This window comes from Bos indicus x Bos taurus, chromosome 2, assembly GCF_003369695.1.
Source record: "Bos indicus x Bos taurus breed Angus x Brahman F1 hybrid chromosome 2, Bos_hybrid_MaternalHap_v2.0, whole genome shotgun sequence".
Lineage (NCBI taxonomy): Eukaryota > Metazoa > Chordata > Mammalia > Artiodactyla > Bovidae > Bos > Bos indicus x Bos taurus.
This window is the reverse complement of record NC_040077.1, coordinates 121,819,356-121,834,817: the sequence shown is the minus strand read 5'-3', so window position 1 is coordinate 121,834,817 and position 15,462 is coordinate 121,819,356. Positions and strand designations below refer to the sequence as shown.

General features: G+C 48.6%; 1 protein-coding gene across 1 annotated transcript; it reads left to right on the top strand.

The window, feature by feature from the left end:
- Nucleotides 1-511: 511 nt before the first annotated feature.
- LOC113900448 (antizyme inhibitor 2-like) lies at nucleotides 512-14,783 on the top strand. The gene is given in 9 exon segments (XM_027554241.1): nucleotides 512-694; nucleotides 1,629-1,802; nucleotides 2,234-2,395; nucleotides 4,374-4,537; nucleotides 7,920-8,085; nucleotides 8,620-8,767; nucleotides 13,102-13,202; nucleotides 14,017-14,234; nucleotides 14,759-14,783. Coding segments are annotated over 9 exon segments (1,341 nt in total).
- Nucleotides 14,784-15,462: the final 679 nt, after the last annotated feature.

Genomic DNA, 15,462 nt, shown 5'->3' with positions numbered 1-15,462 from the left:
GCAGGTCCGTTTCTGGTCTAGAGACCCCAGGTGCCAGTCCCAGCTCTGCCACTGACCATTTGGTGACCTCGATCAAGTCCCTTCCTCTCTCTGGGTCTCTCATTCCTGTGTGTAGAATGGGGACCCTGAACCTGGATCATCTCCTGGGCCCTGGCTGTGAACCCTACAATCTGAAGATCCTGAAACTCTGCACTTATCCTTCCTGGCCTCAGCCTCAGTTTTCCCATCTGTGAATGGGAACATCTGTGTGGAGGAGCCCGGAGGAGGATGCCAAGCCTCTATTCCTTGTGTTCAGCCTGTGGGTCTTGCTTGGTCCCTTACTAGGTCTCTGAAGCAGACTGGGCCTGACCAGCGGCCCATTTTACAGATGGGAAAATTCACGAGGGCTCCATGGAGCTGTGGTAGCTGAATGGGAGGGCTGAGAAGTTACAGCCTGAGAACTCTGGCTCTGGGGCCAGTGGGGAGCTGGGAGGAGGGAAGAGGTCCCATCTCAGTGCCAGCCCTTTTTAGGATGTTGAAACTGCACCTGGCCGAGGGTTTGGTTGGAGTGTCGGGGGTCAGCATTCCCATCGGGAACTCAAAGGAGAGTAAAGAAAGCCCTGGAAGCACATGGCCAAAGGACATCATTGCCCTGGAGCCTGGAGAAACTGCCTGGGATGTGGTCCTGAAGAAGATCAAGGAGCTCTCGGATTCGGTAAAGAAGGAGGGAGAGAGGAGGGGGGCAGTAAGGAAGGATGAGGGTGTCTCAGTCCCTGCTTTGGGGGGCAAGAAATAAGACTTTCTGTTTTCTGGTTTTATGTCAGTTTCCTAGGTCTTATTTCAAAGCTCTGCTCTGCTGGGGGTGATAGAGTCATTCTGTTCCCTTCTAGCTCCCTCCCCATGCCACCGCTTGGGGGTTTTACCCAGTGCCAAGCTGCCTGGTTGAGGATTGGAGCTGTCTTTCCCCTTTCTTGATCTACAAAGATTGTTTCCCTCTTGTCCCTCTATTTTAAGAGTTAGAAGTTGTGGTTGTTCAGTTGCTAAGTCATGTCCAATTCTTTGTGACCCATGGACAGTAGCACACCGGGCTTCCTTGTCCTTCACTGGCTCCCAGAGTTCGCTCAGATTCGTGTCCATTGAGCTGGTGATGCTGTCCAACAATCACGTTCTCTGACACCCCCTTCTCCTTTGGCTTTCAATCTTTCCCAGCATCAGGGTCCTTTCCAGTGAGTTGGCTCTTCGCGTCAAGTAGCCAAAGTATTAGGGCTTCAGCATCAGTCCTTCCAATGAATATTCAGGGTTGATTTCCTTTAGGATTAACTGCTTTAATCTCCTTGGAGTACAAGGGACTCTCAAGAGTATTCTCCAGCACCACAAAAGTATCAGTTCTTTGGCTCTCAGCCTTCTTTATGGTCCAACTCTTACATCCATACACGACTACTGGAAAAAAGAGTTGGAAGATCTGGTATCAAACTCTATCCTAGCCAGTACTTTCTCTGTGACCTTGAGCCAGTGACTTCTTTCTGAATCTTTTTTTCCCCATATCTGAAATGACAACAGCAATAGCACTTACTGCATAGTGTTGTTTTGAGGGTCAGGTGAGATAACCCACTACCCAGCCTTCTCTTTCTCTTTCACTGTCCTGGCAGGACTGCCGACATGCTTTCATGGTGGCCGACCTGGACGTGCTGGCCAGCCGCCACCAGGTCTTCCGCCAGGCCCTGCCGCGGGTCTCACCCTTCTACGTGGTGAAGTGCAACAGCAGCCCCTGGATGCTGCGTGTCCTGGCCGCCCTGGGCACCAGCTTCGACTGTTCCAGCCAGGTGAGCCTGGGCCAGCTGACTCATTCACAAGCCCAACACTTCCTGGGGAAAAAAAGGCCAGTTGCCAGGGGTCCTGGAGTGGAGACTGCAGCTCCTCAACAGGGGCGGACACTCCTAGTCCTCAATTGTTTGGGAAAGAATAAATGAATGCCCTACGGGGGATCAGTCTCCCACTGGTCCTTGTGACTAAGGCAGACAGCTTAAGTGAATGAGGGGAAGCACAAGCTTGAAGACACAGCTGCTGTTCTTGTCCTAACACAGCCTTATCACTTGGAAGATTCTAGAAGCCAAAAGGGCACAGTCATGTTCAGCACACTGCACAATAGGGGTTCAGTCAAGGGCAGTCCCTTTTGCTCATGCCCAGGGTTCCCATCCCCAAAGAATAGAGGGGCATCAGGGCAGCTCCCCACTCTGGCTCTCACCCATGCCAGGGCGAGCTGGAGCAGGTGCTGGACCTGGGCGTGGCTCCCTCACGCATCGTCTATGCCAACCCCTGCAAGCCTGTCTCCCACATCCGCTTTGCTTCCCTCCACGGGGTGAAGCTCCTGGTGTTCAACAGCGAGGAGGAGCTAATCAAGGTGGCCCAGCATCAGGTGAGACCAGCAGGAAGTGGGTGCAAACTAGAGACAGGTGGAAAAAGGGACGTTAAACCTGGGACCCCGGCTGTTGGAACTGGCTGCAGGAATCAGATGAAGGAAGACTCATGTGGTCACTGGCACAGGCCAAAGCAGCAAAGTACAAGAATTTGGGTCGGTGGCCTGATGCCTTCGTTGGTGCCCATTGATGCCAAATGAACAATGCCTGTGTTCACATAGACACTGGGAAGAGCCTAGAAGGTGGTCTGGCGTTAGCTGACCTTATGGAAAAGACACTCGTATTGGAGTCAGGGAGGCCAGGGATCACATTTCAGATTCATTTGTCACATGCTGCCTGATCTTAGGAAAGTTATTTAACATCTCTGATCCTGTAATGTGGAGGCCTATGGAAGGTGTATTTATAATTTTATCTGCCAGGGACCAGCCCCGGCTGATCCAGGGTATTCGAAGCGGGGACGGCGTCGGCGACCTATTTATTTAAATATTTTATCAAAGATATAAAGAGTAATAGGATGAGGATAGCTCAGTAGGAAAATTCAGTGGAGAAAAGAGGCTGAGTAGCTTGGTTTACGCGGGAGACCAATAAAACTTCAAGACAAGAAGTTTGCACCACTTACGTAGGCCGCAGGCGTCCTTCCGTTCTCCTGAAGGAGAGGAGACACTGAGGCCTCCCCGGTCGGATCTTAGAAGCCCAGGCATAATTAGCAAGCATGGCGGGTTCCGCGCTCCAGATGGAGACTCACCCAGAATTTGGGAGAGAGGGCGACATGGGGAGACCAAGTTTCGGTGAACAAGGCCCGCACTTTATTTTCCAAAGTAGTTTTTATACCTTAAGTTGTGCATAGAGGATAATGGGGGAAGGGGTGGAGTCATGCAAGGACAGCAATTCCTGGTCCTAATCGAAGCCAGGCTTTCAAACTCCATGTGCAAAAGTTCAGGTGAATTACATCATCTTCTGGCCAGGAGGCCTGTTAACATTTTAAGAAACTTATCTTTCTCTAAAGGTGATTATTCCAAAGTCAGGCACCAGCCTCCAAAAAAGCATTGGACAAAGCTGCATTCCTATAGGGCAAAGGTGAGGTGGGCTCAATCAAGAAAAGAATTAACTCAAGGGTCCAAGGTTACAAACATTGAGCTACTACTTACATTTCTATACACCCATTATATCAATCAATACACTGCCAAGGACACAGTAGGTAAGGGGTATGGAGACTTAGCAGCAAACATTGGCCCAGTAAGTGAAAAACCCTTCACCAATACAATTTCTAATCAATCTTTTAACTACTCAAAGGAATCTGTGTTTAGACAGTTTAGAACATCTCCTGCCTCTCACAGTTGGGAGGCTCTGAACAATCACACGTGGCCGGAAAAACCTATTCAGGCAGGCTAGAGGATTTCCAAAGGAGTTTGTAGGTTAAACACTGTCACACCCAGGAATTATTAACTGGAACTGTAATCTAACTCTTTTTTCAGAGAGAGGTAGTGGGGGACAGCCCCCCGTAAAGTCAGAGGTGTAGGTGAGAGCACAAAGCAGAAAGTAGGCAGACTCTGGTTTTGGGGGTAGATGCTCGAGAATTTCCAGGGGGACTCCTGAGGCTCGATCCCGCCTTTGCGTATGCCGAGCCTCCTTCCTCATGACCTTTGTCATGGGTGGAGCTCCTCACGCAGGCTCCCGGCAGTGATAGAATTCCAGTTGAGCTATTCCAGATCCTGAAAGATGATGCTGTGGAAAGTGCTGCACTCAATATGCAATATGCAATATGCACTCAATATGCAATATGCCCTCAATATGCAATATGCCGGCTCCCGGCATTTATCCTTTTCCTGCTTTTTCTTGCCTGGACAGAAGCCTGTAGGTAGTGAGTGTGTTCACTCTTTGGGTCTCCATAGCTGGACAGTCCAAAGGAGCTAGGCAGAAGTGGGTGGGAAGCTGGAGGGAGGTAGGATGGGGGGCCTCGGGGCTCATGTGCCTAAGAAATTCTGATACCCTTTGCACCCCTCTCCCAGGCTGGTCCTCTGGTGGACCCAGGACAGTGACAGCATCTTTCCCCTGAGCTCTAAGTTTGGGGCCAGGCTGGAGGTGTGTGAACATCTGCTCGAGTCTGCCAGGGACCTGGGGTTGGCTGTGGTTGGAACCAGGTGAGTGGACTGGCTTTCCCTGCTTGGAAAGGAGGAGCCAGGAGTCTTGGTTTCCACTGTCCGTCGTTGCTGTTATTCAGTCGCCAAGTCGTGTCTGACTCTTTTGTGACCCCGTGGACTGCAGCACACCAGGCTTCCCTGCCCATCACTATCTCCTGGAGTTTGCTCAAATTCATGTCCATTGAGCCAGTTGTCATCCAACCATTTCATCAGGTCGCCCCCTTTTCCTGCCTTCAATCTTTCCCAGTATCAGTGTCTTTTCTAAGGAGTCAGCTCTTCACGTCTGGTGGCCATAGTATTGGAGCTTCAGCTTCAGCATCAGTCCTTCCAATGAAAATTCAGGGTTTATTTTCTTTAGGATTGACTGGTTTGATATCCTTGCAGTCCAAGGGACTCTTAAGAGTCTTCTCGAGCACCACACTTCGAAAGCATCAATTCTTTAGCTTTCTTTATGGTCCAACTCTCACATCCACACATGACTACTGGGAAAACCATAGCTTTGACTATACAGACCTTTGTCAGCAAAGTGATATCTCTGCTTTTTAATACACTGTCTAGGTTTGTCATAGCTTTTCTTCCAAGGAGCAAGCGCCTTTTAGTTTCAAGGCTGCAGTCACCATTCAAAGTGATTTTGGAGCCCAAGAAAATAAAGTCTGTCACTGCTTCCACTTTTTCCCCTTCTATTTGCCATGAAGTGATGGGACTGGATACCATGATCTTAGTTTTTTGAATGTTGAGTTTTAAGCCAGCTTTTTCACTCTCCCTTTTCACCCTCATCAAGAGGCTCTTTAGTTCCTCTTCACTTACTGCCATTAAATGGTATAATCTACGTATCTGAGGTTGTTGATATTTCTTCTGGCAATCTTGATTTCAGCTTGTGATACATCCAGTCCAACATTTCAAATGATGTATTCTGCATATAAGTTAAATAAGCAGGGTGACAATATACAACCTTGTCATACTCCTTTCCCAATTTTGAACCAGTCAATTTTTCCATGTCTTGTTCTAACTGTTGCTTCTTAACCTGCATACAGGTTTCTCAGGAGGCAGGTAAGGTGGTCTGGTATTCCCATCTCTTTCAGAATTTTCCACAGTTTATTGTGATCCACACAGTCAAAGGCTTTAACATAGTCAGTGAAGCAGATGTAGATGCTTTCCTTGAATTCCCTTGCTTTCTTTATGATCCAGCAGATGTCGACAATTTGATCTCTGGTTCCTCTGCCTTTTCTAAACCCAGCTTGTACGTCTGGAAGTTCTTAGCTCACATACTGCTGAAGCCTACCTTGAAGGATTTTGAGCACGGCCTTGCTAGCATGTGAAATGAGTGTGATTGTGCGGTAGTTCGAACATTCTTTGGCACTGCCCTTCTCTGGGATTGAAATGAAAACAGACCTTTTGCAGTCCTGTGGCCACTGCTGAATTTTCCAAATTTACTGGCATATTGAGTGCAGAACTTTAATAGCATCATCTTTTATGATTTGAAATAGCTCAGCTGGAATTCCATCAACTCCACTAGCTTTGTTCATAGTAATGCTTCTTAAGGCCCACTTAACTTCACCCTCCAGGATGTCTGGCTCTGGATAAGTGACCACACCATCGTGGCTATCTGGGGCACTAAGACATTTTTGGTATAGTTCTGTGTGTTCTTGCCACCTCTTAATCTCTTCTGCTTCTGTTAGGTCCTAACTATTTCTGTCCTTTATCATGCCTATCCTTGTATGAAATGTTCTCTTGATGTCTCCAATTTTCTTGAAGAGATTTCTAGTCTTTCCCATTCTATTGTTTTCCTCTGTGTCCTTGCATTGTTCACTTAGAAAGGCTTTCTTTTCTTTCCTTGCTACGCTCTGGAACTCTGCATTCAGTTGGGTACATCTTTCATTTTCTGCCTTGCTTTTCGCTTCTCTTTTGACCTCAACTGTTTGCAAGGCCTCCTCAGACAATCACTCTGCCTTTTTGTATTTCTTTTTCTTGTTTTCTAAGAAGAGGCAGTCTTCTTACAGCCTCCTGTAGGATGTCACAAACCTCCGTCCATAGTTCTTCAGGCACTCTGTCTATCAGATCTAATCCCTTGAATCTATTTGTCACTTCTACTGTATAATCATCAGGGATTTGATTTAGGTCATACCTGAATGGCCTAGTGGTTTTCCCTACTTTCTTCAGTTTAAGCCTGAATTTTTCTATAAGCTCATGATCTGAGCCACAGCCAGGTCCAGGTCTTGCTTTTGCTGAACATATAGAGCTTCTCCATTTTCAGCTGCAGAAAATGTAATCAATCTGATTTCAGTATTGACTATCTGGTGATATCCATGTGTAGCATCATCTCATGTTGTTGGAAGAGAGTGTTTGCTATGACCAGTGTGTTCTCTTGACAAAATTTCCACTGTCTACCTCCAGCCTTTGGCTTCCTGGGTACGCTCTGGTCAGCTGAAGCCCCTCTGGGCCTCAAGGTGCTTCTCTGTTCTCAGCGAAGAAGCTGGATGTTATCTGGGATTAGGGTGGGGCAAAGGAGGCAAAGGCCTTGGGTGCAAAATTTAAGGGGATGTGAACAAAGTTAGTACTCTAGCTAAATAATATTTTAGCGACTGAACTGAACTGAATACAATATTTGAAAAAATGAAAAATAATGCAAAAAAATCACGATGAGAAAAATATTAAAACTTTAACTAAAGACAGGATTGGCATTTCTCATCTTTCCTTTTGCTTCCGGGTTCAGCTACTGTTACCACTTTTGTGCGTATAAAGCGCCTGTATTATTTTTAAGTGTTCATGTAATCTGGCTTCATTGGGCCTTAGTCGTGTCACATGGGGTCTTTGGTTTCAGAGCGTGGACTCTCTAGCTGTGGCGTGTGGACTCAGTGGGTGCAGCACACAGGCTTAGTTGCTCCGGCATGTGGAATCTTAGTTCCCCATCAGGGATCGAACCCGTGTCCCTTGTATTGCAAGGTGGATTCTTAACCACTGGACCACCAGGGAAGTCCCTACTGTTACTAATCTTGTCTTTATTTACATTTTAGTATTTTCGTCATTGTAGATGTTTCTAAATCAGTTTTGCTCTTTACAACGATTGCATTTAATGTTCTTTATCTTGATCATTTAGTACTGTGGCACCCCCTTGAACTTTTGCACTGGCCTCACCCGACCTGGCCCTCCTCACAGGCATGGGGATTCGGGTTCTGAACACACACCTTCCAAGGGGGAGAGAAAGGGAAGCCCCTGCAATGAGGCACTTGGAAGGGGCTGCTAAGAGAGGTGACCACCACACAGTCTTGAGTGCTCCAACTCAAGTATGACCATGCTTCGGTGTTTCTGGCCATGTCTGTCCTCCTACTGACCTTTGCTTTTTCACGGGTGTTTCTCTACATGTCACTTGATGTGTGTTCAGCTTCCATGTGGGCTCAAGATGCCAGACACCCCGTAACTTCATGAAGGCCATCGTCGACTGCTGGCGCGTGTTTGAGATGGGCAGCAGCATTGGGCATGACATGAGCCTCCTGGACATCAGAGGGGGCTTCTCTGGAGAGGAAGGCTCTGACCCTGAGTTTGAGGAGGTGATGGGGAGGATGAGAGGGAGCCGGGTGCTCCAGCTTGGGTTCAGGGGACCAAGTGTGTGTGTTTGTGTATGAGGAGGTCATATGAGATTGTGTACGAGGAGGTCATATGAACTGTGAGTCACATGAGATTTGTCTTTGTTGAGAGGTCTTTGTCTGACTACACTTGCATGGCCTGTGTGCATATATGAGCATGTGCATATCTGGCTCCGTGTCTTTCTTTAGAGGTGTTAGTTGCTATCCCCCCTTAAGCTACAGTCAGGTAGAAGTTTGTTATCCTTGTGACCTGGGGAACATTTTGTCTTTGCTGACTGTGTATTAATTTAAGTGGTCCCAAATTCAGATATCTCAGGGTGCTCTGTGCCCTTGGACAAGTTACTTCCCCACCATGGGCCACAGCATCTACCTGTTTCCTCCCTAGTAAAATGGAGATAATGACTCCCCACACAGCTGTCAAGGGAATGAAGGGAGAGTGTGCAGGTAAAGCCCCCTCAGATGGACTGGCCATGTTAAAGTCTGGGTCTGTCCCTGCAGGTGGCAGGAGTGATCAACACTGCCCTGGCCCAGGACTTCCCCGAGGGGAGTGGCGTCGAGGTCATCGCAGAGCCTGGACGCTTCTATGCAACATTTGTCTGCACGACCGCTGTCAACATCATTGCCAAGAAGGCTGTGCTGGAGCCCAGTGGGTGGGCAGGCCACTGTCCAGGAGCAGAGGATGGATAGGGGGTCTGGGCTCCACCCCCAAATGCCTAATTAGCAGGAAACAAGCTTTGAATTGGGTATGAGAATGAACCTGTTAGTATCACTATTTTATTGTTCTCAGACTGGGAGGTGAGAAGCAAGATGAAGAGTCTTCATTTTTCCTAAGTAGCCAGTGGATTTATATGGCGTTTATAGCCCATGAGGTTCATGGACAAAATCGTGCTGCTGTGCACTTTAAATTCATCCAGCAAGCATTATCTAACAGGGGCAGATTCCGGTGCCAAAAATACAGTGAGTAAATGCAAATTCTTACAATACATATAAGAAGGCACCCTTGTCGTCATGGCCTGAAGGTTAAGGGTGACATCTGCAGGGTAATGGTAAACCTAACCACCGCAGGAGCTCTTTTACAGTGTTATTTTTGCAGCATTTGGTTTTCACACAAAGTGAGCTAACCAGAAACTCCATTGCATGATAAGATGGAGAACATGAATAGATTTTCCCCACTGGCTTAGTGCTCTTATTCTTTGCTGCTTTATGATAACTGACATATAAATATTTATAAGCTGCTTTAATCTCCTCCCTTCTCCTTTGGACAAATGATTGGCCCACAGGTTTGTAATCCCAAGGCACTTGTGTCAGCTGATTGCGTTTATTCACAAAACGTCTGATTAAAGGATATTGTGATAGGAAGCCTATGATTTCAAGTCATCATTTAACAAAACTCTAAGTATTAAGGGCTTATTTTTAAAATTTGTATCTTTATTATGGTAAGGGGTAATTTTTGTATGTGTATTTTTTTTTTGGCCACCCCACGGGGCATGTGGTATTTCAGTTCTCTGACCAGGGGTTGAACCCATGCCCCCTTCAGTGGAAGCAGCACAGTATTAATCTTTGGACCACCAGGGAAGTCCCTAGGGACTCATTTTTATTTCCATAAAAACAAGAGTTGCCAATTATTAAATATCTATCATGTGTGAAATATGTATTTTCTCTCATTTCTGCTCAACAACCCTGTGAAGTACTTTGGGGTCATTCCCATTTTACAGGCAGAGATAGTGAGGCTTAGAGAGAGGAAGGGACTTGTCCGAGGCATCACAGCTGGTCAGTGATACACTGGACCTGGTCTGCCTGTCTCAAATACCACGTGCCAAGCAGACCTGAGCTCTTGACCTTAGGGGTGTCTTGACTACCTCTCACGACTAAGTAGTTTAGGGACAACTGGGGCTATGGCTTCAGTGATGGCAACTAAGAAAGAGGGGGGAGGATGGTAGGAAGTATATCGGGGTCAGCGGGGAGGGCAGAAAATCAGTATTCAGAAGGATCTGGGCATCTAAATGCCCAAATATTACGAAATGCTTCAAATGCTAACAGAAATCAGCACAAAATCTCGAGTTTAGATTCCAGAAAGCAATATTCTAAGAACAGATGAAGAGTGGTTGTGAAGACACTGCCTTGGTAGTAGGTCCTGTCCGAAGGATCTGGGGGTCATAGATGAGCACTAGTTCAATATGCATCAGAAGTATGACGGTGCTGGAGAGAAAGCATCACACGCTTCCACTGGCAACATCAACAGAGGCAGAGTGCTAAGATGCTGTTCCCCATGCTTGTCAGAGTAGGGCAATGTTTTTAAATGTACTTTGTTGTTGTTTAGTTGCTAAGGTGTGTCTGATTTTGCAATCCCATGGATCGCAGCACACCAGGCTTTCCTGTCCTTCACTATCTCCCAGAGCTTGCTCAAACTTACGTTCACTGAGTCGATGATGCTATTCAACTATCTGATTCTCTGTCGCTGCCTTTTCTTGTCCTGCCCTCAGTTTTTCCCAGCATCAGGGTCTTTTCCAAGGAGTTGGCTCTTCCCATCAGGTGGCCAAAGTATTGCAGCTTCAGCTTCAGTCCTTCCAATGAATATTCAGGGTTGATTGCCTTTAGGATTGACTGGTTTGATCTCCTTGCTGTCCAAGAGACTCTCAAGAGTCTTCTCCAGCACCACACTTGGAAAGCATCAATTCGTTGGTGGTCAGCCTTCTTTATGGTCCCACTCTCACATCTGCACATGACTACTGGAAAAACCACAGCTTTGACTATATGGATCTTGGTTGGCAAAGTGATGTCTCTTCTTTTTAATACGCTGCCTAGGTTTGTCATAGCTTTTCTTCCAAGGAGCAAGCGTCTTTTAATTTCATGGCTGCAGTCACCATCCGCAGTGATTTTGTAGCCCGGAGAAAAGAAAATCTGTCACTGTTTCCGCTTTCCCCCCATCTATTTGCCATGAAGAGATGGGACCATCTTTATTTTTTGAATGTTGAGCTTTATTTTTTAAATTGAAGGATAACTGCTTTATAGAATTGTATTTGTTTCTGCCAAACATCAACACGGATCAGCCACATTGTGTTAGTTGCTCAGTTGTGCCCGACTGACTCTTTACAACCCCATGGACTGTAGCCCACCAGGCTTCTCTGTCCATGGGATTTTTCAAGCAAGGATACTAGAGTGGGTTGCCATTTCCTTCTCCAGGGGATCTTCCCAACCCAGGGATTGAACCCTGGTCTCTTGCACTATAGGCAGATTCTTTACTGATTGAGCTACCAAGGAAACCAGTAGTGAAGTATATGTCCCCTCCCTCTTGAACCTGCCTATCACCTCCCTCCCTAGAATGTTGAGTTCCAAGACAGCTTTTTCACTTTCCTCTCTCACCCTCATCAAGAGGCTCTTTAGTTCCTCTTCACTTTCTGCCATTAGAGTGGTATCATCTATATATCTGAGGTTGTTGATATTTCTCCTAGTAATGTTGATTCCAGCTTGACCTTCACTTAGCCCAGCATTTCACATGATGTACTCTGCATATAAGTTAAATAAGCAGGGTGATAATACCTGGAATGTGTTTTAATCAGTTTGTGTAAGACCTGGAAATAACTGCCGTAAAGCTTCCTCTGGAGAACCCAGAGGTGAGGCAGGCCACTCAGGGCCACAAGGGGAAGGACAGGATGGGTCAGGAAGCAGAAGGACACGGGAAAAGACTGGTCAGAGCCTCTGTTGTGGTTTTCGAGGAACAGAATGGGTGAAGCAGGGTGAGTTGGACTGGCAGGTTTGGGATTGGCTAGTTTGAGTAATTTCAGTGGGTTGTGGGGGGTAAGGACTGCCCTAGGAGGATTAGGCCAGAGGTAGTTTCTGGTTCTGTGAGTTCCATCCAGAGGTGGTTTGCAGTATGAACACTGGATTGGTTGGCTGGCACGGGCAAGGCATACTTGCAAGGCAGTCACTTGCTGTCTCTAGAAATTAACCAGCCTGGGGAGGAGCAGTCTCGCTAGGGTCAGCAAGGCCCCAGATGCTGGAGCCTCAAGAATATAGGGGGAAAAAAAGAATATAGAAAATAAGAAAATGTAGTTTAGACAGGCACCCCTTTGAGGAAGGAAACTGATAAATTAGCATATCACTAAGGACCAACCATGATGGAATCAAGTCACGAAAAGACCGTTTGCTCCCAGTTTGACTCATGCAGCAGGTGCTCAGGGCACCTGGTCTAAGGGGAGGGCAGAGAACATGAGACCTGTGAGCTGGGGGCGAATCCCAGCCCTGCCACAGTCTCCTACATGACTGCTGACAAGACTGTTTTCTCAACCGTAAAGTAGGGCTCGCTGAACCCACTCAGAGTGTAGTTAGGAGGATTAAATAGTTGAATACATGTAGGGAACTTAGAACAACGCCTGAGTCATATGGTGTGTTAGTTAGATTATTCTTTTGTTTATTTACTGGCTGTGCTGGGTCTTTGTTGCTGTGTGCAGGCTTCCTCTAGTTTTGGCATGTGGGGGCTGTTCTGTAGTTGTGGTGCACTGGCTTCTCATTGTGGGGACCTCTCTAGCTCCGGAGCACGGGCTGTAGGCAAGGGCTTCTGCTGCTGCAGCTCGCAGGCCCTAGCGCGGGCTCAGTAGTCATGGCGCACAGGCCTAGTTGCTCCATGGCACGCGGGTTCTTCCCAGACCAGGGATCGAACCTGTATTCCCTGAATCGGCAGGTGGATTCTTAACCATTGGACCACTAAGGAAGTCTAGTTAGATTATTCTTATTTGGAAGAGGAAGATGAAGAGGAGAAGGGAGGAACACTGAAAGGTGGGGGGTGGAGGCGGAGGGGCAATGGGAGTGCAGAGGGCAGGCCCCAACTGTCCATGGGCTCAGAGAAGACTCCTGGAGCAGGGAACAGGGGTTATCCAGTGCTGGGCAGAGGGTCAGGGCTCCCCCACAGGTGCTGGGCTCGGGTGTTGAGGGTCAGCCCTGGTTGGGCACAGCTCAGTGCTGCCCTCTGCCCGCCCTCAGGAGGCCGCCGGAAGCTGCTGTACTATCTCAATGATGGCCACTATGGAACATTCCGCATCTTTCCCAGGGAGTCTGAACCCAGGATGCCCATTATGGTGAAGGTAAGGAGAAGGTTTCATGGCTCTGGCACCTCCTAGACCTTAAGACCACCTGGGCCAGCCCCCCTCGGGCAGGATTCCCTGCTACCAGTGGGAGAGGCGAAGGATCTCAGATTATTGGTGCCTTAGTGGATTGTCACACCTTCTGCATGTGCCAGGATGTGCAAGTGTATCTGCGCATATTGGCATGTGCACTTCTGTGTGGGCCTGGCGATTCACACCTATGCGGGAAGATGCGTGTCTAGGTCCATGGGTCTGTGGAGGGGTATATGCTTCCCTTTGGCTGTCTGTCTTTCTGTCTGTTGTTCTAGAGTCCTTGAATCTTGGAGATGCAGGAGACTTAGGAAGTAGAGATTCTCAAACTTTGCTTCACATTAGAATCACCTGGGAAGTTTTAATACTTCTCTGCCCGGACCAGGCCCCAGACCACTGATATCGGAATTTCTCATGGGTTGGGACCCTGGCATGATCCTTTGTGAAAACTCCTCAAGCACTTTCAATGAAGCTAGGTTTGAGGCCCAGTATTTTGAGCGATTATTAAATAAAATCTTCCCACTTTATAGATGGGAAAGCTGAGGTCCCATCTGTGTCTGCACTTGTGAATTGGCAAGGCTGGAGTCAGTCTCTAGAACATAAGCTCCATGAGGCCGGGTTAAGAGCAATGCCTGGCACACAGGGATCATTTAGGAATTGGTCAGTGTGGGTGGATAAGAGAGTCCTTTCTGCTGGTGCCCTGGGGCATGCCCTGCTTGATGAGAAGTGGGTAGAGGTGTGTGTGTGGGGTCTTCTCTGATTCCCTATCCCCATGTCCCTGCAGGAGCTCAGCCCCAAGCTGTCCCTCTTCCCCTGCACCCTCTTTGGCCCCACGTGTGATGCCTTTGACAAGCTCTTCTTGAAGGAGGTGCAGCTGCCAGAGCTGGATGTGGGCGACTGGCTGGTCTTCCCGTTCATGGGTGCCTACACGTCTGTCCTGAGCTCCACCTTCAGTGGCTCCTCTCCCACCTCCATCTGCTATGCCGTGGGGCCTGAGCTCAGGTGTCTGGGGGAGGAGGAGAGGGGGTGGGCAATGAGCGGGTCTCACCAAGATCTGAACTTGTTAAGGGGAGTTGGTGGCTGAGCCCTGGGATCCCAGGCCCTGGAAATACCCTAGTCCCCTGACTGGCCCCAGCAAAGCCCAAGATGTCTGGCTGACCTTTGACACTGGCCTCTGCCTATGGGGTTGACCCTGTTACAACCTCTCCTCAGGGAAGTCCAAGGTAGCCCACCTGGGCAGCTCTGAGAGCCCGGACATGTGCCATTGTGGGCAGAATCAGGCAGCCCTGTGGCCCCAGCTGACCCTCAGCTCCATGGCCAAGGTCCCCCCCGCTATCAGGCCCCACTCTTCTCTGACCATTTGCAGCTGCCTCCCAGTTCCTTCCTCAGATATCCCTTCCCCATCAACTTCAGGTTCCCTCACAGCTCCTGACCCAGGATCTCCTCTGGGTCCAACCTGGGGTTTGCCTCCTGAGGTAGTGGAGGGGGCTCCGGAACACCCCTTTACCGGCGCATTTCTTCCACAGGAGCCTGCTGGAGACCACACCGTAGGCCAGACATGGTCAGAATGGAGGGGCTGTGTCACCTTGGTGCGCTCGTGAGGGATGTCTGGGGGCAGGGATTGGTGGGGAGGAGTAGCGTGGAGGAAACAGAGGTTAGGGCAGGGGCCCCCAACCCCAGGGGTCCCCAACCCCGGGCCATGGACCAGTACCAGTCCGTGGCCTGTTAGGATTCTGGCTGCAGAACAGGAGGTGAGAGGGGGGCGAGTGAGAGAAACTTTAACTGTATTTACAGCCAATTCCCATCGCTTACATTACTGCCTCAGCCCCGCCTCCTGTCAGATCAGCGGTGGGATTCGATTCTCATAGGGCGAACCCTGTGCGCGGACCATGAACCGCGCATGCGCTCTCCTTTTACGATTCTAACGCCTGCTGTTCCGAGATGGAGCTGACTGAGGTGGTGATGCGATCAATGTAATGTGCTTGAATCATCTGAAACCATTCCCCCCGACTCCCGGTCCGAGGAAGAATTGTCTTCCAGGAAACCAGTCCTTAGTGCCAAAAATGTTGGGGGACTGCCGGGTTAGGGTGCCTCCGAAATGAGGCAACATCTAAGGTTCAAAACTGTCCTCTGTGGAGAAGAAAATGGCAACCCACTCCCGTACTGTTGCCTGTAAAATCACATGGACAGAGAAGCCTGGTGGGCTTCCGTTCATGGGGTCTCAAAAGAG